The following is a 22,039-nucleotide window of genomic DNA, read 5'->3' as shown; positions in this document are numbered from 1 at the left end:
TTCTGTAAAGGCTTGAAATATATTCACTTCCTGTTAGATTGCTTAAGATTATGTCTGTCTATAGTCTATACAATTGAATTTCCTAAAAACCTAAAACTTTACCAACTAAAGCAGTCTCAGTGCCAAAAGCTCTCTAAACTCTACTAATTCAACTTGTTTCAGAATAAGATTAAAGGCAGCGATAAAGAATTTGCAAGTCACAATTTATCTACAAAAGAAAATAAAGGCAATTATAGACGATCTGAATTCTTTTTCAGGGATCTCTACAAAACTGTGTATTATTGAAGAGTAATCCTACAAAGACGAAAGTGTCCTTGTAAACCAGTCTGATAAACGTCTCATCTTTAGCGAGCCCTCTTTGTTTTTCCGAAAGAAACTTCCTGCATTCTCTAGCAACACTTCAACATCATGCTTCATCGCTGCAAGTCTCCTGTAGTAGTTGTTTTCTAGTCTTAATTGGATTATTTCAAGGGTCAAAGGCACTGGAAACCTGCAAGATTTAATACTTAACTTGTAAGACCTGCCATGTTCAATTCCTAAATTTGTCAACATTTATATTTATATTGGGGTAAACAGGTGAAATTAAGCCATAGATTAGAAAATTGGTCAAACAGGTCTGAAGGTTGCCCAAGTCTGATTTTAATACATAAAACAAACTAATTAGTTTATTAACCAAAAAATTATCACTGAATTAGTATAAAATATTACACTCATTCTCTACAGTATATATTTTACAAAATAACTCATTTCTTTGCCAGATAAATACGACCTAGGCCAACCAAGCAGGTTTCGATACAAAAACACACCTGACCTCCCCACTCATTGCCTATTGCCTAATGGTATATATTGCTCTTATCTGATTCTGTTCGTTTATACTGACTTGGTAACTCTAATTCCTTTGTTACTCGGTTCACACACTTAATGCACAAAATGAAAATATTATTGACAAGCAACAATTAGTTACAACATCTGCACTTTCTCTAAGACCATGAACTGTGAAGATACATGATGTAAAGAAAAAAAATTCTTTAGGTGATTCACCATTTTCATTTTGTTGTATGGCATCAAAAAGAAATGAAGATATTTATATACTTGATCTGATCACAAAAAAAAGGAGATTTTCAAAGTAATATTTAGTGGGAACAAAGATAGAGATTTGATGGTGTAAATATATGGAACCTTATGCCATACATTTACAATATATATTCCACTATACTTAACGCAAGGAGAAATGAAGACGGGCCACAAAATGATAAAAATATAATATTATATATATAGTGTTCCAATCCAGTGAGAACACCTTTAAAATGAGAACGTGGGAACACTAAAAATACTTCATTTTGATGCATTACAAGTCCATAAAGCTAACATAATGTACAACTAATTATCATTATTTAAGTGTTTAACAACACATTGATCTGTTAAAATCAAGAAAATCACGTTTTTTGTTTTGTGCATCGATCTTGGATGCATATTCATCAAACGGGATGCATAAATGTCTAGTTAAACACTTAAATAATGATAATTTGCTATACACTTTGTTAGTTTTATGGACTTATAATGTATCAAAATGAAGTTTGAGTGTTCTCACGATGTTCTCATTTTAAATGTGTTCTCAATGGAAAGATTCAAGATAGGGAAGTGATATTCGCACCACAATAATTATTATAATTACCACACATGTGCTTTACAGACTTGTACAAATGTTATATAAGTTGTACAATGTGGTAATCACTATTTTGTGATTAAAGTGTGGTAATATCACTTCCCTTCAAGATAATGCAACCTAGAACAGGTAAGAAAAGCAATACTTGTTGATAAATGGTAATGACAGTGATGCCTGTCGCAATTTTTGAACACCATAATGATCCTGCAATCACCGATAATAGAATACATGTTAGTTAAGGATATGATATTACTATTAGAATGCTCCATCACAACAAATTGATTCTATACACATTAGTAAAAATGTAAATGCCACAATAGTCTTAATCAAAGTCACAAACTTGAGGAAAACAAATATATTACCGATCCTTTGTAAATCTTCGGCATTATTTAGGACTTATTTAATATATTTTGCAATGATGGCACTGGAACAACTTCAAAATTCAGATTTCGAATAACTAAAATAAACTATATGAATAACATTTCACATTTTCTCACATAAAAAAAGTAAGTAACCCACACGGGTTTTGGGTCCCAATACCGTCTTCACGGTGTATGGGGGAGGTCAAGATGTAGACCGTCTTACCCAAGTAGAGAGATTGCTTCTAGGTTCTACAATAGGTAGAAAAGGACTCCAGCCTTACTGGGCATAAGGATCGAACCCTAGACCTCTGTCTCGAGAGGCGAGAGTTCCAACCCAGTTGGTTTAAATGATATCTCATTTCAATAAGCTATGATTAATATAATAACCACCATTTTGCGATAATGCATAAAGTGGCACCAAGGTTAGAATGATATATCATTTCTGTAAGCTATGATTAATTTAATATAGAAGACACCATCTAAACATTTTTGTCTAAAAATTGTCTATACTAGCCAAGGAGAGTGTTCCGTTTCATTTCTAAAGATGGTTTGAAAAGTTGAGAACTCTTAATAAGAAAGACATTAGACATATGGAAATGATAAAGTTACCTCAGATTTGTTCCCTGATTTTTCAAGTTTTGCCAAAGCACGAATTAGCTTCGTTTTGATATCATCATCAATATGAGGCTCTTCCCATACCATACGACTATCATAAAGTTCCCAGGGACTATGTTGAAGCACAGTTGGATCCTCTTTATACTCAACAGAAAACCGCTCCCATGGACTATCTGGAAAGTCAGCACATTTGGCTTTGACCTCCACAATCTGCCCTTTCCACCACTTCCCATTTTCTCCACTTTCATTTTTCCACCAAACTTGACACTTGTCATGGGCCCTCCAGTCTCTTTCCATAGCAGCATCATACCTACTTCTTTCAACAAGAAAGTCGGGGAAGCCAGTGACTTCTGCAAGAGTCAATTTAAATGACTTACCAACCACATTAGAAGTCGGGTCCTCGAATTGTAGTGTCATTTTGCAGCAGCCTTCACCAGAACCTGAGAGTGCTGAGTACTCCAAGTCTTTGACTTTACAAAATTCAACGTCCCTGATGTCTCCCTTTAGCGACCTCCATGGACCAATCTCTCTTGAATTGCTATTATTGATGTAATCTTGATGACCCTGAAAACCCATAAAGAAGATATTAATTAATATTTTACAAAATTTAGTAAATGAATAGTTTGGATATCCCTGTACTATATCCCTAACCTCTTATTAAAACTTACACATCTGTGTGTTATATAACCTCTTATAACCCCTAACTCGAGTCAAATTATCATCAAAATTAAATCAAAATCCCCAAGACCCCAAACACTATAATCTTTTACTTTTTGCACCACCACCTCTGATGGGGCCATCGTTGACCTCCCCAGTTCCCAATGAAATTCTAAAGTGGATGACAACACATACATAAAATCAGTCTTGATTTCGTCATGACTCCACATCAGTTATTATGTCTTTCAGATCAGTAAGTGATTTTATTTCATCAACTCACAGTCAAATTCTCATACTAACCATATATTATTTTTTATCAGTTTATTGAGCTACCACACTAGTTATACTGAAACAAGATTTGTAGAACAATGTATACATCAGTGTTTTTGAGGGTAAATTCCAAGATTAGAACAAACGTAAAACAATTAAACATGTGTAGCTTATATTACTTTGTTGTTCGCGCACAATAATTTGGGATATGGGAAGCAATTAATTTACGAAAAGAGTATTGAGATGGACCCCACAAAATGGAAGATGAAGAATGAAAATAAAAGGGAGGCGACATTTAAAAACAGAAACCTAATCCTTTTTCCAGAAAAAATGGTTTCAGGCTTTTAGGTACAGGTTGAAACATGCCTGGTTGAGTTGGGTTGGCCCAATGCTCTTTGAACATAAATTGCTTTTAATAAATAGTTAGTATCTGTATCAGTATGATTACAAAGAATATATAACTCCAAAAAAAATAATAATATAACCTTTAAATAAACTACACAAAAAGGCTTTAAGCGTTTTAAATATACTTAGTAAATTTCGCCTCGTTTGACCTTTTTAACCCGTTTCCTTTTGAGCACCTTTTACTATTTAGATGAAAGAGATTGTAACATAACCGCGATCAACTTATTTGGAAGAAAACCGGTTGAAATTGCCACGTCTTGATGGAAAAAAATAAAATCATTAAATACAAACATTTCAGGAAAAATATGGCACTTTTCATATGATAAAAATAGGACACTGATGACCTAAAATTAACAGACACATACCTGTATAAAGTATACAACTTCATCCCCCAACTGAGGAATATATCGATACCCCTCCTCGTGAGCTGAAAGCATCAACCACGAACTTCTCGTTGATTGGTGTGGTTTCTTTTTCTCTGGGGATTTGTTTCTACGATTGTAGTCAACGGCTCTCCTTCTTCTGGTAGATCTTAATCCCACACTATGTCTTGAATTTAATCCATCCTCTTCTTGTGGAGCCTCGTCACTTCCATCATTTGAAGATTTTTCTTTACTTGATGTATCTTCAGGAACATCATTGAGAATCCTCAAATTGGCATTTCTTCGAGTCCCATGGATTCTTGGTTCACTTTGTTCATCCTTGATAATCCTTGCGTTGACATTTCTTCGAGTCCCGTGGATTCTTGCTTCAGTTTGTACATCTTGATTAATACTATCTGCATTAGACGTGCTTGCTTCCATTCCTCCACCATTAATACCTACACTTGTTCTATTCCTAGTTGATTTTGACCGTCTATATACCTCTCTGAACATCTTATCACGTGAATTTGGCTTCTGTAACTCTTGAACATCAGAGCTGATAGCTGTAGCATCCCGACTAGCTTCTAGGGGTATCTTGGTAAGTTTTACACCAGGGACATCTGAAGTATATCCATCAGACATCATGGTACCATTTCTTGATTCATGTACTGATGATCTAATCTTTAACTTTGTGGGAATGATTCGCAATTTCATCTGTGATGGAATAGGTGTAGGGGTATCTTTATCTTCATCATTTTCTTGTTCCTCGTCTGGATAGACCATTTTACCCTTTTCGATTTGGACATCTGGAGGACCGATTAACTCCTTTTCAAAAGTAGGTTCTTCATTGGTAACATTCTTGATCTTAACACCGCCATTGGGCCATGACTCGTTTCCAAAATTAGCAAAGGATGACATTGGTTCAGTGATCCGTGAACGTTTTGATGAGCGAGATTTTGCCCCTCCCCATTTAATGTCTCTATCGAGCAGGTTCAAGTGATTCAATTTTTTCACAGATGAGTTAAGATTGTCATCTCTGTCAACAAATGCAAAATTTCCATCAATCGGGGATATATGCGTGCTTGATCCTTCTATGTCATGAGGGTGCGTGAATGATGATGACCCCACCAGTTCCCGTTTTCTCGAATCTCGATTGGGAAGTTTAAAGACCAACCTCTTTTTGGGAGCATCTTTATTGGAATCCACATTTTCAGATACTATTTGTTTGCCTTTCAACACATGCTCGTTTTGTTCATTTTCATATGAAATTTCCGTTTCGTCACTTCCAGCATCGGTTTCTTGCTGACTGGAATAACTTTCAAATGAACCACCTTCTAGAACATCCTCTTCTCCATCTGAGGCTCTTCCACTTATTTTAGATAGAAAACTTAGAGCATGGCGTGCAGCGGCCCTCCTAGGCCTTCCAGATTTGTGCTGAGATGACTTCTTTTTAGAGGACTTTTGACCAACTTTTGACTTTCTACTTCTGTTGTTTCTAAGTGAAGTCTCCTCACCATCCAAATTCCTCCTCTTTACACGTCTTCCTGAAGAAGTCATGACCTCAGCCTGACAACAATAAAAAGATTTCAGGGCAAAAGTTAACAATTTGGAAAATTTAAGCAACATATTGGTTTTCAGAAGACTAAAGATAATTAAAAGCCAACATACTTTCCCTCATTTTTGCAGAAAATGTCTACGTCTCAATGCTAACTTGTTTTTTTTTTTTTTTTGCATTTTTAACAGCACTATGCTAAATTTGTGACCATCTCATTTAATATGTATTCTTTTTACCTGTCACGGGTAACATGCAAGGAGGCAGATCTTGTGATTATGAGCAATTTGACTAGCTGAGTTGGACATGTACAAATATTGTCACAAGTATTGTCCAATTCAGCAAGTCAAAGTACACATAATCATAAGATTGACCTGTGATTCTGTCAAATATAGACATTGAATATGAAAAATATAGTACACGAATCAAAACAGGATAAAAAAATGCAACAATAGAAAAGTATGTGCGGTTTTTAGGGTAAACCAGTTTCAGCAAGAACAAATTGCATAACCCCAAACAGCCTGCATACTTGGTCATTGGACTTCAAATTGATACTAAACTGCTATACTTTTCAGAAATGATTATGAGTTCAGGGTTCTTGTAAAGTATTCAGAACTTTAATGGCTCAGTAATAGATCTAGATATCTAGTGACCAAATTGGAAATAATACACGAGTGTATTGCTATTTTTTGCCCGCAATGGACAAAAGAACGCCAACATGATTACGATTTCAAGCCAATTTCTTGCTGGATAGAACATGTTAAACAAACCAAATGGATTATTTTCCCAGGAACTAGAAGAAATTTATTCTATTCCCAACTACACATTGCATGATAGATTCAATGGAACTACTTATCAAATTCAATATGTCAACGTAATGAAAGGTAGTCCTTTGAAAAATAAGTCAGAAGGTGTAAACTGTAAAGTGGGACTTACTTCTGCCATCAACTTTTTCTTTTTAGACCTGCGGGTGGTTTCATCACAAGAACTTTGATCGTCACTATCTCTTCCACTTCCTTCAAGGCTAGCAGACACATTGGAACTCAAACTTCCTTGCTCTCCTCCAGAGTGATACTCCTCTGTCACATTATACTCTGAATCGTTTTCATCAGTTTGTACTTCTATTTCCGGTTCCCATTCCATGGCATCAAGAAACTCTGGAAGTGGGTCCAAAATATCCAAGTCAGCAATTGGAGGCACTTGGTACTCTTGGTCAACAAGACTGATGTCAGTTCCTACAGCATATCTGACTGAAGATGGCCTCCATTCTAACCCCAAAGCTCCTAGCCGTCTTTTCTGGTACATGCTTTGGTAAGGCTCCGGGTATGGAATCATGCCTAAAATGTTTCAAAATGAAGAATTTAAAACTTTTATAGGTTGGAAGTTGAAAAAGGTTGCATACACCTACTAAACTTTTTATCCGTTTTACATTATACTTTTTAAAATCAGGTAGGGGTAAATAAAATTACAAGAATTAGCTTGCAGCAATATTAATCCAACTTTCGGAATACAGTCATTAGAGTATTGCAATACATTAGACAGATTTTAAAAAGGTTTCAATTTTGCCTCAAAAAATGTTTTTACCCATTTGATCCGCTAAAGATAAATCAAACTAATGAAATACAGTTAGGAAAATTTTTGGATGTAGAGTTTCCATAGCAGTTTGCAGGTAACTAGAGGTGGTTAGATGAACAGGTCAGGCGGGTGGGGTCAAGGGTAAAAGGGATTTGGGTCATGACTGGTATATTTTTAATACGAGTCAAAATGTACTCATTTGGGAAACCAACAGTGCTTTTGTCAATTTCTTTACATACATAAATAATCTATGTGTTACATCTTATCAGAAACTAATAATCCAAGACATTTAGAAGGACATGGACATTTAAATATACCGTTGGCAGCAACATTTGAAGATGTTCTGTTCCAATTCTTACCCAAGTATTAAGATACATACCCATATGACCCATTGAAACAGATCCGAACCCATTTAGGTGAAAATGTTAATATTTGCCACCTCCAAGAGTTCCCTTAAGGTCACCCAAATATCAGCTCTATCAGTAATCAGTCAGAAAACAAGACACGTATATAATAATGGTCACTTCAAATCTTCTTATGACAAACCTGAATCACAAAGAAGATCTTGCATATTTCTTCGATAGGGAGGTTGTTGTGTTTCCTGTGTAGGTTAAAACTCTAGTAACATCAGAACAAATAGCATAAAGTAATCAAAGAAACTCAGTCTAGTACAATTATCCAGTGTTGTAAATAACGGCCTTAACGGCCGTTATAACGGTAACGGAGGTCCAGCGTTACGTTAAGGGGGTTGGAGGGTAAATTTAAAGGTCTGAGGATTTAATGGCCGTTATAACGGATTTAACGGTTTTAACGGCCTTTATAACGGGATTTAACGGTCAAATAACGGAATTCAACGGTCAAATAACGGATTTAACGGTCAAAAGACATTTTTTTGACTAATTTTGTTAGGATATTGCTAATATATATATTTTTTATATAAATTCCTTTATATTTTATAGTCTCCGTTATAACGCCGTTATAACTCCGCGAAATGAGATTTAACCTTAAAGGTGGTCGACCGCCGAGCATTATTTACAACCTTGCAATTATCAAAAGCTTTTTTCAATATTAGTCCGACTTTTTCAAATAAGCTTAAAGTTTCTATAAGTATAATATACAACTGAAGATTATCTCTGATAGAATGAAGTCAAATTCTGACCATTAATTTGAGATCCCATCACATGTAACCTACTTTCTTATCACTCAGTGACTCAGATAGTAAAAATTTATGATTTACAGTGTAAATCTATACTAAAACATTATATATATATATATAATAAGGCAAAACAATTCTGCTACAGTGTTTTTTAGTTACACTAACTATATGTTACGGTAACTTTTTTGGTTACGCTAACGATTTAGTTAGATAGGCTTCCAATCATACAAGTTTATTTTAGCTACAATATTGGACTTGGCTGCAAGACTTGAGCTTAACTAAGTAACCACTTTCCAAGTTGGACCTAATCAAAAGCCTGGTGAGATTTTGGTTGTTTAAGAATATATTTGTCGCCTTCAAAATTAGTACAAAAGTAATATAGGTTGCAAAAAATAATGTTCAAAAAGATGTTATTAGTTCTAATACAAGAGTAACAAATATCTGTTGTTAATTATTTATGATCCATAAAACGTATACCAGGAAACAGTTGACAAAACCTAAAGATGATAATACCATAGCGAATCACGGCTAATCTTTCTAGTTAATGCTAAATAAAATCAGAATATACAAATAACAGCACTTCTTCGTCTTGCACTAATGCAAGACACAGATATACATTTGATCTGGCAATTGCAATTATTTCAAAAGCAAGTGTCACAAAAAAAACTAACCTGGTCAAGAACATTCCCATTTGCATCTTGAACTAAGGGTCGGTAATCTCCAAGAAAAAACTGTTTCCAAACTTATATAGCATCAGTAACAGGTGTTGCCTATGTATTTATACCGAACCAAAATCCGTAATCGGTCAAGGACCGAGATATCAGTTATCATGGTGTGCTATTGGTGGGATATCAGTAATTTTAATATTATGTAATATCTATATATATAGGTAAATATATATAGGAGAAAGATAATTATAGTACAAGCATTTATAAAAGTACAAAAAGTACAAGGTTTTTCCTCCTCCTTCCTTCCATCTCCGACCACCACCACCATGATCATCTACGACCACCACCATGATCCTCCGGCGACGGCGACCATCTCCGGCGAGACTTACACATGTGTAAGTACAAATTTTTAGCACTTTAGGGTTTAAAATTTCTAGCTTTTTTCCTTCACGAGACAACCACCACTAGCCACCATCATCTCCGACCACCCCAACCACGGCGCCGGCGCCGGCAGCAAGGGCTTCGCCCGTACCGTAGCAAACCGTCACCATCTCTTGGATCGCCGCCCATCAAATCCATACGATTCCCATATGCGTCCCTTGACGGTCAGCTTCGAACGGATGAGGGCCTCTGGCCCGTACCGTATCCACCCGAAAACAAACCTGATTCTCACCGGAAAGCTAACTTACACATGTGTAAGTTAACTTACGCATGTGTGTGTAAGTTAACTTACGCATGTGTAAGTCTCGCCAGAGGATCATGGTGGTGGTAGGAGATGATCATGGTGGTGGTGGTGGTGGTGGTGGTGGTGGTGGTCGTGGATGGAAAGAAGGAGGAAAAACCTTGTACTTTAAGTACTTTTTTAAATGCTTGTACTATAAATAACTCACCCTTATAAATAACCACCACCATGATCATCTCCGACCACCACCATGATTTTCCGGTCACCGCGTCGTCGGAAAATCATGTGTAAGTTAACTTACACATGTGTAACTTACACATGATTTTCCGGTGGGCCCGTTGCCGGAAAGTCTTAGTGTTTTTACAAAAAAGTCTTGTATATCGTAATAGATGATGATGCTGGTGTGTAAGTTACAAAAAACACATGTCCGAATTGGTCCTAAAATAAGCCACCCCTATATATATATATATAAATACTTTATAGAAATATCAAAGGTCAAGCTTAAAAGTCCCAATACTTGATAGATTACCGTTAATATTTGCAAAAATTAGAGTTTATTGTGTTGTGTTTAAGTTTAGACCAAAAACAAAATTTTAAAAATTAGAAAAACCTGGAAAACAGATATCCCACAAAAATGACGACATAGGGTGTTGCTAGTTTTTATACATGTACTAGTAGTTTCTATCTTATACCTGATCATACTTGGCATCTTTTTGTGCCTCTCCTTGACCAGTGCTCAATATATATAGCTGACCAACCTCGTCCGATAGTATAATGGATGTCCCATCCCTGTTAATATAGGATATTCAAGAGCAACGAATAGGTCAGTGATATATATAGAATGTGTCAGATATTTGAATTATTTCAGCATGTAGCAGAAAATCATACTATGCACTAGAACAATTTCCATTCTAGAATGTCCAGCAAAACTAGCAAGGGTTTCTTACGAGGTATATGGATGTGTTATTTGAAAACACATCAGGTGGATAATCAGGTACACAAAAAGAAAAACAGAACAATAATTTTTAAATGTGTGCAGATAATCAGGTGGATAATCAGGTACACAAAAAGAAAAACATTACAATAATGTTTAAATGTGTGCTAAAGATAGCGGCTGGGGTTTTGCTCCTCCGGTGCTAGAAAATAGAATAATTGCCTTCAAGTGACTTGCGTGAGCTATAACGATAATTAGATAATCACCTTCAAACACATATATCCAAACACTCGCATAAATGCGACTATTTCAGCTAAGATGACCAGTATCATAAATATCGTTCGATATTTCGGTGATATCGGATATCGGGGTTACCTTTACGAGGTTTCACATATTGGTCATCGATTTCGGTCAATAACGGTCAATATCAGTATTTAACGTATAATATCGGGATTCATCGATAAAAAAAAATTGACTTTTTTTCATGTTTAAACCTTACTTTTACAATTAAAAAAAAAACTTATATAATTTTATGTTTATTTTATAAATGTTTTATGTTTACTGTAATGTTTTACTTTTATTATCGTATTTTTGTTTATATTATTTAATAAACAGTAGCTTAATATATGATTTATTAAACAAAAAGCTAGAATTATATGTGCGTGTAAAACAATTAAGTAGAAATATATGTAAAACATACAAATCATGAATATAATGCTAATATTTATTTTTAAAAAATTAAATTCTTAGTAATGTATAGTCTCCAATATATCTCCGCTACGGCCACATTTACATCCTTGAAGATGACTTATTAATTGGTGTTGCTACAGGTTGTTCATGCTATTCTCCTTAGCAGACAAGATCTAGTTTCAGGCATTTGGCAAATAGTCAGCACTTTATTGGACTAGGTTGAGTATCATGTTGACAGTTTTCAAGAAACAGAAAAAGAAGCAAACTTATTGTGCTAACTTCATACAATAGTTGATTCTACTTCTACTCCTGAAGTATGTGTGGCCCATAAGGATAGTATTAGAAATTCTTGATATATGAGCCAAAGTAAAACTAAAAATGTAGATGGGATTTACATTATACTACTGGTATAGATAGAATGACATGGAATTTAAAAAATAAACACTGTCAACTTACGGAGAAAATTTTCCATCAACTAGCTTGAAACGTCCGATTTCAAATACACGAATAGGTAGTCCTTCCCATATCTATATACCAGTGAAGCAAAATGGAATCATTTAAACTAAAATATATCAATATGCAACAAGAATGGGAAATAAAAGGATAATAACTGAGGTTTAGAGAAAGAAATACTCACGTCCCACACTATCGTTTTTCCATCATAACCAGCACTCATAGCTATCCGTGGATTGAAAGGATGAACATCCAAAACATAAGTCTGCAAATAAAAGCACAATATTATAATATAAATACATGTGCCAATTACGGTCTGAAGCTTTATTTTTATGTAACATAAATTAGGGCAGGTTAATCGCAGTAACTAATAAGTTATTAAGTACCCAATTTTATATTATGCACCATACCTTTTCAGGACAAATAACGCACTACGCTCTATTTTTTTATTTTTATGTAACATAAATTACGGAAGGTTAATCGCAATAAATAATAAGTTATTAAGTACCCAATTTTATATTATGCACGAGATCTTTTCAGGAGAAAGAAGGCGTTACACTCTATTTTCGTTTAAATTCAAGGCACTACACTTTCTATATATAAACACTAAACTTCATTTCTATTTCTATGTAAGTGACCATATCATGGTTCCTCAGTTTAATCTTTTAATTCAAACTATCTGCAAGTATATAATCAATACTCAGTTTTGACATCAATTTCTCAATGTGATATAATAGTGACACTGTTCATATCACAAGGTCAGGAACCTTCAGAAGAAATCAAGAATATGAAATATTTCAAACAAAAAAATAAAGACACTTACAGATTCACTGTGGCCTGTTAGAGAATGGACCAGGCTACCATCTACAGCATTCCACACACATATTCTGCAATCTGCATCAATCTTGTATATATTAGAACAACTCATTCAGGACTTCTTTCACATAGAAATAATTTAAGTTATATTCAACGTACCCATGATCGCAGCAAGTACAAAACGATTGTCAAGGCTCCAGGCAATCATGTTAACACCACGTGGGGTAGGAAGAATCCGTTGACGCGGACCCCCTCGTGGTGGTTGAGGGGGCATTGGAGGTGGAGGAACTTTCAAGTGATATGCTCGAGTCCAACGTCCAACTCTTCCCTGAAAGTCAAAGAATCTACTTAGTTAACAGCTACAGGAAGTGGTAAAAGGAAGTAATATAAAATGGGTTGGCGGGGAGTCTATCAGTCTAAGTAACAGAAAGAGTATCTAATGATCTAAATCTTAAAATAAAGGTATAGGGGTTGAACACAAAAATGATGACATTTGAGCAACTTTCAAACTGTTTGACCCATTAGTCATTTGACCCGTTCCCTGTTTAGCTAATTTAATATTTGACCCATTTGATGCAAAACTTAGCTCAAATTGCCCAGCTCATAAGTAAGCGGGTCAAAATTGCCAGCTCCGGGATTCCTTAATTATATAATGATCAATAAGATCAATCAGGTTTAAATAATTTGAGAGAACAACAGTTGAGAATGTTATGATAGAATATCTCACATGAGATCTACGTGACTTTGGAACCCAAATAATTGCACTGCCATCACGAGAACACGTAACAATGTTGTCATGGGTAAACCTGCAAAATTGAACATTCGATTATATAATTTAGACCACCTTGTCATGGGTTAAACCTTAAAGATTCAGCTAACACTTAAATATTAAGATTAAACATCACGAAGCAGAATGAAATTCACACTATTTTTAATGTAAATGAAAATTCATAATAGCTATTTAAAAGGAAATAAACAAGGACCATGTATTCTTGAATTTCGGAAGGTTTTCTTCCTTTGAGGTGTCAGATGGAGATAATCTAGCAGTCACAGTGCACCCACTGCATCATAATGGAAAATAAATATTAGACTCGGCCAAATTATGAAAAACTAATAATCAAAAATTATCTAGTATTGTACCTAAACTGTACATAGTTAACATCATTTTCATGTCCCGCTAAAATATCCATCTCATGATTGGCTTGCTCTGGATCATCATTGTTAGTTTTGCAGGCATTCCAAACCTGCAAGTAGTTAGAGTAAGATACAGGTCTCCAATTCACATTTGTCATTAAACATTATCTATTCACTGTATTAGAAAAAAAAATTGAGAAACATGTATTGTTATGAATTAATTATTTTTCATGTTCTCAAGTAGAAGAGAAACGGAGAGAACGCTTTCAGTACTACAATTAATACCCTTCCTTTGTAGTTTTATCATTAAGAAAATTGATCAGGTCTTCTGGTATCATTTCCTCCAATCTACCCACATTTTGTAGGAAAATTTGAAGAGCGAATCAGCAAAGAGACTTCTTTCGGTTCATTTCTTAATTTGATATTTTACAAATCTCAAAAACAGAAAACATTTTAGGTTCTCTACATTTATTTTCAAATCTTTCCTTATCTTTCTATGTTTCAAAAATAGAAAACACTATGTGTTAGGGGATTAAACTAGACATGGAGTTAAGGGAATTGATATGCACAAATGTAGGGTAACAACTATGGAAATTATCTTAAAAGTTCCAAATGCAAGTAGAGGAGGAGATTAAAGGGGTACAAGGGGATCATCTGGCCTCTCAAAAACATTCATGGAAATTTATGGTACTATGTGAATCTGGTCCATTTAAAAAATTAAAATAAAAACTATTAAGCGGACAGTTTGAATTTTTTTTGCCCCCACGGTGATAACTTTCTGACTATGAAATTCAAACAGTATTGTTAAAATATAGTAGTATACCCTTGCAAAAGTGTCAGAACTTCCAGTGACAAAAACACTTCCACTAGCATTGAATGCACAGCAAAATATCTGATGAGTTTGCGGAACATAACTTGATGTTGATGGGCCATTGCTTTTCCCTAGTGTTACAAACATAATCTTAAATATAAGTTTAATAAATCATGAGTTGTGATAGGGCCACCGCCCACGTAACATTTATGACTAACCAGCTTGAGGTTCAGGAGGCTTAGGGATATATATCCGTGGGCTGAACTGAGAGTGTCTAGCATCCCAAATCCTACACGAACCATCGTCAGACGACCTACAGGTAAGAAAAGAAGATTAAAAAATGTTACAAGATGTATGCATACAACATATAATCATAAAACGGGTAGCCGCTGTAGACCATAGAAATCAGACAACAAGCGGACGTCGGATTTTCAAGGTGAAAATGTGATATTCATAATCAGATAATCAGCGAAAATAGATGTGGGACAACGATTAGTGTTCAAATGCGGGCACACGGTGCCAAGTGTTTGCCAATTTGTGATTATAACTAGGTTCCCTGATACTAGAAATTGATTAAATAATAGAAATCAAAATACAACCCCCCCCCCTTCCTCTCTCTCTTCTTTTTTCCCCCCAACTCGATGTAAAAGTAAACTGATGGTTAAAAATGATAATGAATAAAAACTTACGAGAGTAGCTGATACGTAGAGCCTGCTCTGGGACTGAAGGCAATGGCTGTAACTGCCCCTGTGTGACCACGTAGAACCGCAATTGGGTGTCCATCAGGTATTCGCCACTATCACACCAAAGTATTCAGATTACCATATTCAAAATTTCTAGCAAACTTGAATATGCTTTATTTGTGATAAGTGATATCTTACAGTTCGTATAATGCAGTCATTTGATGCAGAAGCAACTAGGGCGTTGTTAAAGCTCACAGCAAGGTCTGTAATGTCACCCTGTTGAATCATATGATGTGATGGATAACTGGACCAGATGAGAAATATTATTAAGGATATAGAAAAGAAAAAGTAAATCTATGTCAGTTCAACCCACTTCATGTCCACGGCAGCTGGCCAAACAATATGCAGTTTCCATTGACCAAATCTTCACAAGGCGGTCATCCGAACCAGTGATAACATATCTTCCTAATCGGTCAAATATTGCTGGAATAAAGCAGATAATTATGTCATACTTAGTTTATATAAAAGTTCAGTATAGAAAAACATATCGCCCGCATGAAAAAAGAACAAAAACTGAAGCGTACAGCACCAAAAAGGAGAACCACAGATAAAGCAGACATAATCTTTTCCAAAATTAAGAAAAAAAAAAGATTGTGCTATGTGTACACTTGATTTCTAGTTAGGTCAATCAACGTTTAATCTTGATCCTCATACTACAGTACTTCTCAAAATTGATATTTCTGGGTTAATATCAAACAAAAAACCAGTAACATGCAAGAAACTTGACTAATTTTTATTACACTATTTGGAAGTTGAATGGTTTCGTTTGAGTAATAATCTAGAAAGTCCATAGAGCAAATTATAAAGCAATAACTAAAATCACTGCTTCTTACTAGAGTTTTCTCAATGATAAAAACTTAAGCTCAATACAAAAATTTAATGGCAATTATATTTCTAAAAATTGAGTGAAAAGAGGTGGCTCACCACAATACACTGCATTTCGATGGCCTCTAAGCCTTTTAAGATTTTCCATCTTTTGAACCATGGTAGATGGTTTCACAATGGCATAAGAAGCGGCCCGAATGGACGGTGCACGATGATGCCTTGCAAACCCTCCACCAATTTCTCTTAGCCCAAGTCCACGCACCTGATCAGCTTGCATATGGGGCCAACGCATGAACCCTGGAGGGCGGCTCCATTGATTGTTTCGATTCTTCGCATCATCTGTGACTACAAGTAATACAACCCCTGAATTAGGTAAATAGAAAATATAACATCGCTATGACATATGCTTCCTCTTATATACTTTATAATAATATCCAAGGTAGTAGCGAACAATTTAGCTTTATAAAAAAACATGACTGATAGAATTCATTTATAAACATATATGTTTATTGAACTCCGCCCTCTGTCCTAAAAAGAATCACGATCTCTAATAGCACTCTTTATTGCAATTAAGGGTGTTTGGGATTACGTTTTGAAGTGATTATTTGATTATTACGTCTGTAAAACGCAAATAATTTATAAAAGTGTTTGTATGAAAAAGTGATTATCTGCTATGAAAACGCGATTTTGGAGAAGCATGTCCATACATGCTTTTTCAAAACGCAAATTTGAAAACGCATAATCTATTTTGAAAACGCAAGACCTTATTCATAATCACAATAACAAACACCCCTAACCAAACCTTTTTAGACCCTTTTACCCAGCCCGTAAATCTTCCCTCATTAAAATGTGTCTAATGCATATCCATAATGACAAAAAAAGATCTTGTAGATCAGATTCATAGGTTTGCAATGACTACCATATGAATCAGTAAAGTTAAAACTTCCCCAATAAGGGAATAGGTCGAATTATGTTGGGAGAGTACAAATAGAAGCCAAAGCTTAAACAATGATAATCTATTATACCAGTCAAAAGTGAAAAGGAACCAGTTCCCAAAAGTGTAGGAACAGAAGCAGCATTTGAAGGAATCCCACTAATGAGACCATGTGAAGGAGAGGCCGCACCACTTAAGAGTTGCTTCAACAGCTTTACTAGATGGTCCTTCTCTATGTGAGGATACCTAAACAAAAACAAATTTAAACATTCAGAAAACTGATCTCTGCCTTAATTAAGTTTGCTACATATTTAGCACATATTACCTCTCCACCAACTTATTGTAGCTCAATGGGAAAGACATCCCATCATCATTTTCATCCCCACTTGTAATACCACTTCTAGAATACCAAGAATGATATCTTCGTGGCAAAAGTTGATGCTCAAGGAGTTCATTCCAAAATTGCCCATAGGTCCGGTGACATGGGCCAGCTGATAAGAAATGCATAATCAAAAAGTAGACCTCCCGAAGGTCAATTTCTGCTCCAGCTTCATTAACATGTCTGTCTACATTAACAATTTGAGCTCTCCCCTTCACCTTACTGGAAACAGTTAATGATTTTGAACTCCCAGTAGTAGGTGGTTCATTGGGAGGAAGATTTTTGTTAAGAGCCATATGTCCTCTTTCAAATCCTGTGAAATTTTATGCAGCATTGTTCTTTATTACAAGACAATTTTCAAGAAGTGCACATGTCATATGTAAATCATTTATCATTTTTTTCAAGAACGTCATTTTTTATGCACCTTGACACGATCAATAAATTTAGTAAGCAAGAAAACATTCTACAGCAAAAGGCACAATCAAAATAATCTAAAGCAGCCATCACTTATGCGCGTTTTATTTTACACGGACTAAAGTTTGCACCCTTATTCACCAAACTAAATCAAGTCTTTTTGGGTCCCATAGTATTACCAAATATGATAATGAAATTTTATCATAGAACTTTGTTTATTTTAGTCCTCAGATAGAAGTTTAAACCTAATAGCTATTACCACTATAACTCCCAACTAACAAGGATTACCCAAACAATACCGCTAAGTGTGCAGTCACTGCGACATAACTGACGGTCCACAAATACAGGACTTCTAACTAGGGTACTTTTTTGCAGGATTCCACCACAATGAAGACAACTTGTATGCTTCTTTAACATTACAAATATCTGCAGTAAAACTTTCACCATGCTCTGACCTACGCCCCCCCCCCCCCCCCCCGCCGGAGGGGACACACATACAAGCTTCCGTTTTGTCCTTCACTTTTCTTAATTTGTTGACCCTACACGCAACACCCTTAATCGCTCTTAACCCCCTTCTACACCAAAACAATGATAACCCTTGTCATACAACTCAATGCCATAAAACAGTCAGCACAGGATGACTTTCAAAAGCAAAAGACACAATCCCACATGTATAACTAATTTTCAAAATTCAAGGGCCCACTTCAAAAAAACTATTCACATCTATTCAATTAAACAATCACCTCTAAATAAAATCACAAAACTTTTAAATCATTATACCAAAAATATAACCCGAGCTCTTTCTAGAAACAGTATCTCTACTCTCGGGTAAAGGTATGACTGTCTACACCCCACCTTCCCATACCCCGCCCCGGAAAGGACCGGGTATCGTTATTGTTGTACACAAAATACTGTTATAAAAAAAAATGAGGGAAACTCACAATTTCAACCGATTAACCAAATGGGCAATCCAAAAAAAGTTACAAAACCCTGATAATCCACCATACACTAACATTTCACAGCAAAGCCCTAAACTTCAAATTGTCAAATTCCCTGCAATAAACTCAATAAAAACACAAACAAAAAAAACCCAGTTGAGATCTTACCAAACATGCAATAACCCTTTACCCATTAATCAATTGGATTAGTTTTCAACAACTAAAAATTTCACCTTTTTTTTTGATAAAAATGATCGAATGTTTTATGTGTGTTGAGTGAAATCTTTAATGCGGATCCAAAAGACAAAGGAATTTGGATTGAATGTTTGTAGAACAACACGAATTGGGAGTTCAAGTATATTTATATATGTGTGTATATATAATCAAAACAAAGAATTATAAAACGAGAGATATATGTGTGTGTGTGTATATGGAATAAAATTGGGGTGATATGAAGCTTGTGGGTGTGAGTGTGTGTGTTTTTCACTGGAAAATATATTGTTTTGGAAGAACAAAGAAAAGAGAAAGAAAACGTAGGCAGGGGATATGAAGCTTTCGAAGAGGAGAGAGAGAGAGAAAGAAAGAGATGAAGTAATAAGTGTTGTATAAAACTGTTGAGACTCAATTGAAAATAAGTAATTTTTGGAGGGGCGAACTGGAAATATTGAAAATATGGATTTTGTTAATGATAGGATTATGATTACGGTAATAGTTTTCTTAGAATTACGAGGCTTGGTGTCCACGCATTGTGGCGGTTAAACGGTGATGATAATACAAAACAGTGGGGAAAGAATTCATATGTGTGTGTGTAAATAGGAATGAGAAAAAGAAATTACTGTGTGTTAGATAATGGTAGGGTGTTTATCTGATTATGTTTAGACATATAGAATTAGAATTAATGTGTGAATTAGGGCAATACGGGGATATTAAAAAAAGTGTTTATATTACTTAAAATAGAGTTTCAATATGTTTTATAAGGGTTTATAGATAAATGAATTGTATAATCCTCAAATTATTATAGTAAAATTGATAATTGGTAATTTACTAGATTTAATTGATGTGAAATCCATATTTTCAATGTAAAACTATCATTTTACCCGCACAATGCTGTGATGGTGGTGTTGGCGATGGTGTTGTGTTGGCGGCAGTGTAGTGGTGGAGGTGGTGGTTGGTAATGATGGTGGCAGTATGGTTATTACTGTAAAAAAAATGTAAAAGGAGTTGTGTAGTTATTTTATAAGTTGATGGGTCTATGTTGTAAATTTATATCATTAAGGGTATTATAGGTATTTTAAATTGAAATGCTTAAATTAATGAATAAGAGAGAGAAGAATTAATTCATTCATTAAGGATATAATGATAATTTCGCATGGAGACATTTTTATGAAAGAGAGTGTTGAAAAATATTATGAGAGAAAGTGTAATAATTTTTATAAAGTACCAGAGATAATTATTAAGAATATGTACCAAAATAACCTTGTAAATTAAAATGTAAAAATATAAAATGGTAAATTTAAATACAAAGAGTGTAGCAAGGGCTCTTGTTATAAGGCGTCGAACCAGCGTTTGACACCTTCTTCCTCTTCAACGCTATGGCGAGCGTGGCGTTCGATTGAGGCGTCCAAACCGTTTGCTCCGAATTAAGACACACGAAAGTAAGAATGTGGTGGGTTCGGGCCAGCGTTTCTTTTCTTTTTATTTCTTTTTTTTTTTTGTTTATCGTTTATCGGAAGACGAAGACGGTTACAATGGTATGAAGCGGCCCAATATCTTAGACTTTTATAAATCATTTATAGTTTAGTCCCTAAGTATTAATATATTTATAGAACTATTTCATTAGTTTTAAAAAGTTTCAGTCTAACCCTTGTAATGTTTTAATTCTGGTACAATGTTATAATTAAAATGAATGTAATTGAATAGTTATTAAAAAGTGTTTATTTAGTTTAGTATATAAAAATAAGAAAAAATAAAATATTAGAAAACTAATGTGACGTTGATGTTGCTGGAAGAATAGGAGAAGGAGTGGATTATATAACGAAGGGCCTTAAGTGAATGTAATATTAGAGCATCAATCACATGTATATATATAGCCAAAAGTGAATATAAGACTGTCAATCTTAAGAGATGTATGAAAATAATTAGTTATATGAAGTTATAAGGAAAATACTCCATTTATATTGTTTAATTTATTTATAGCTTAAAAATAATTATATTCTATATTAAAGGAGATAGAAAGGAATATTTAATCGTTTAGGATTTTTGAATTTATCACAAAATTTTTAAAAATGTTTATTTAGTCTTACAACAGATTTTTTCATATTATATTAAAAGATTAGTAGAGCTTTAAGAAATCTAAATTTCACCACAAAACATTAAAAAAAATTTGTTTGGTCCTACAACAAAGTTTATATATATTAAAATAAAACATTGCACCATCCGGAATTTGTCACCGCCCTATCCCATCCAGATTTTGTCACGTTAGATCCCTATATTAAAGGAAATTCAAAAGAATAGTAAAGTTTTAGGATTTTTAAATTTTACCATAAAACTTTCAAATATGTTAATTCAGTCTTACAACAAATTTGTCATATTAAATCAAAAAATTAATAGAGTTTTAAGTTTTTTTAAATTTCACCACAAAAATTTCAAATATTTTATTTTAGTTCTACAACTAAAAAATTAAATTAAAATAAAATATCGCACCATCCGGAATTTGTCACCACGTTGTTCCATCCAAATTTTCTCACTTACACTCAGTTTTGATTTTTTTTTTTTCAGAATTTTGTTTTACTATTGATTTTATTACTCAATTTTGTCCTTTTTTGGAATTCATTTCCTTTATGTTTTTAGTTTTTTTTTGCACACAACAAATATACATGTTCGCTTTGTTTTATTTTTGGTTTCTTTCAAAGTCTTTTGTTTTGATTATGTTTGTTTTTGATTTTCTTGTACAAATAAATATAACCACTTTGTACAAATAATGTGGTATTGCCTTTAT

General features: G+C 34.4%; 1 protein-coding gene across 2 annotated transcripts; it reads right to left on the bottom strand.

Moving 5' to 3' along the window:
• LOC122611115 (PH-interacting protein) lies at positions 1-19,617 on the bottom strand. 2 transcript variants are annotated; one of them, XM_043784084.1, is made up of 25 exons: positions 19,275-19,617; positions 19,045-19,156; positions 17,636-18,002; positions 17,402-17,556; positions 16,476-16,721; positions 15,865-15,974; positions 15,690-15,767; positions 15,498-15,604; positions 15,027-15,121; positions 14,821-14,939; positions 14,004-14,107; positions 13,847-13,924; positions 13,591-13,669; positions 13,023-13,191; positions 12,871-12,941; positions 12,232-12,312; positions 12,051-12,121; positions 10,663-10,759; positions 9,292-9,351; positions 8,011-8,065; positions 6,826-7,226; positions 4,341-5,903; positions 2,638-3,207; positions 1,812-1,870; positions 1-490 (listed from the first exon to the last, which is right to left on the bottom strand). In XM_043784084.1, exons 3-25 carry the CDS (start codon positions 17,983-17,985, stop codon positions 295-297), a joined length of 4,914 nt encoding a protein of 1,637 aa, XP_043640019.1. In that variant the 5' UTR covers positions 17,986-18,002; positions 19,045-19,156; positions 19,275-19,617; the 3' UTR covers positions 1-294. The 2 variants fall into 2 exon arrangements, with proteins under 2 accessions (XP_043640019.1, XP_043640018.1); XM_043784083.1 differs by lacking the exon at positions 19,045-19,156 and having other exon boundaries at positions 19,210-19,617.
• Between the last annotated feature and the right edge of the window lie 2,422 nt (positions 19,618-22,039).

Source organism: Erigeron canadensis, chromosome 8, assembly GCF_010389155.1.
Source record: "Erigeron canadensis isolate Cc75 chromosome 8, C_canadensis_v1, whole genome shotgun sequence".
Classification (NCBI taxonomy): Eukaryota; Viridiplantae; Streptophyta; class Magnoliopsida; order Asterales; family Asteraceae; genus Erigeron; species Erigeron canadensis.
This window is presented reverse-complemented; position numbering and strand designations above follow the sequence as displayed.

Bases quoted from the DNA above. Each gene is read 5' to 3' on its own strand.
- LOC122611115 (XM_043784083.1), bottom strand. The intron at 17,557-17,635 runs GTAATATGTGCT...GTTTTTGTTTAG, and splicing joins TACAATAAGTTGGTGGAGAG to GTATCCTCACATAGAGAAGG. The intron at 13,670-13,846 runs GTCCTTGTTTAT...TCAATTTTGCAG, and splicing joins CCGAAATTCAAGAATACATG to GTTTACCCATGACAACATTG.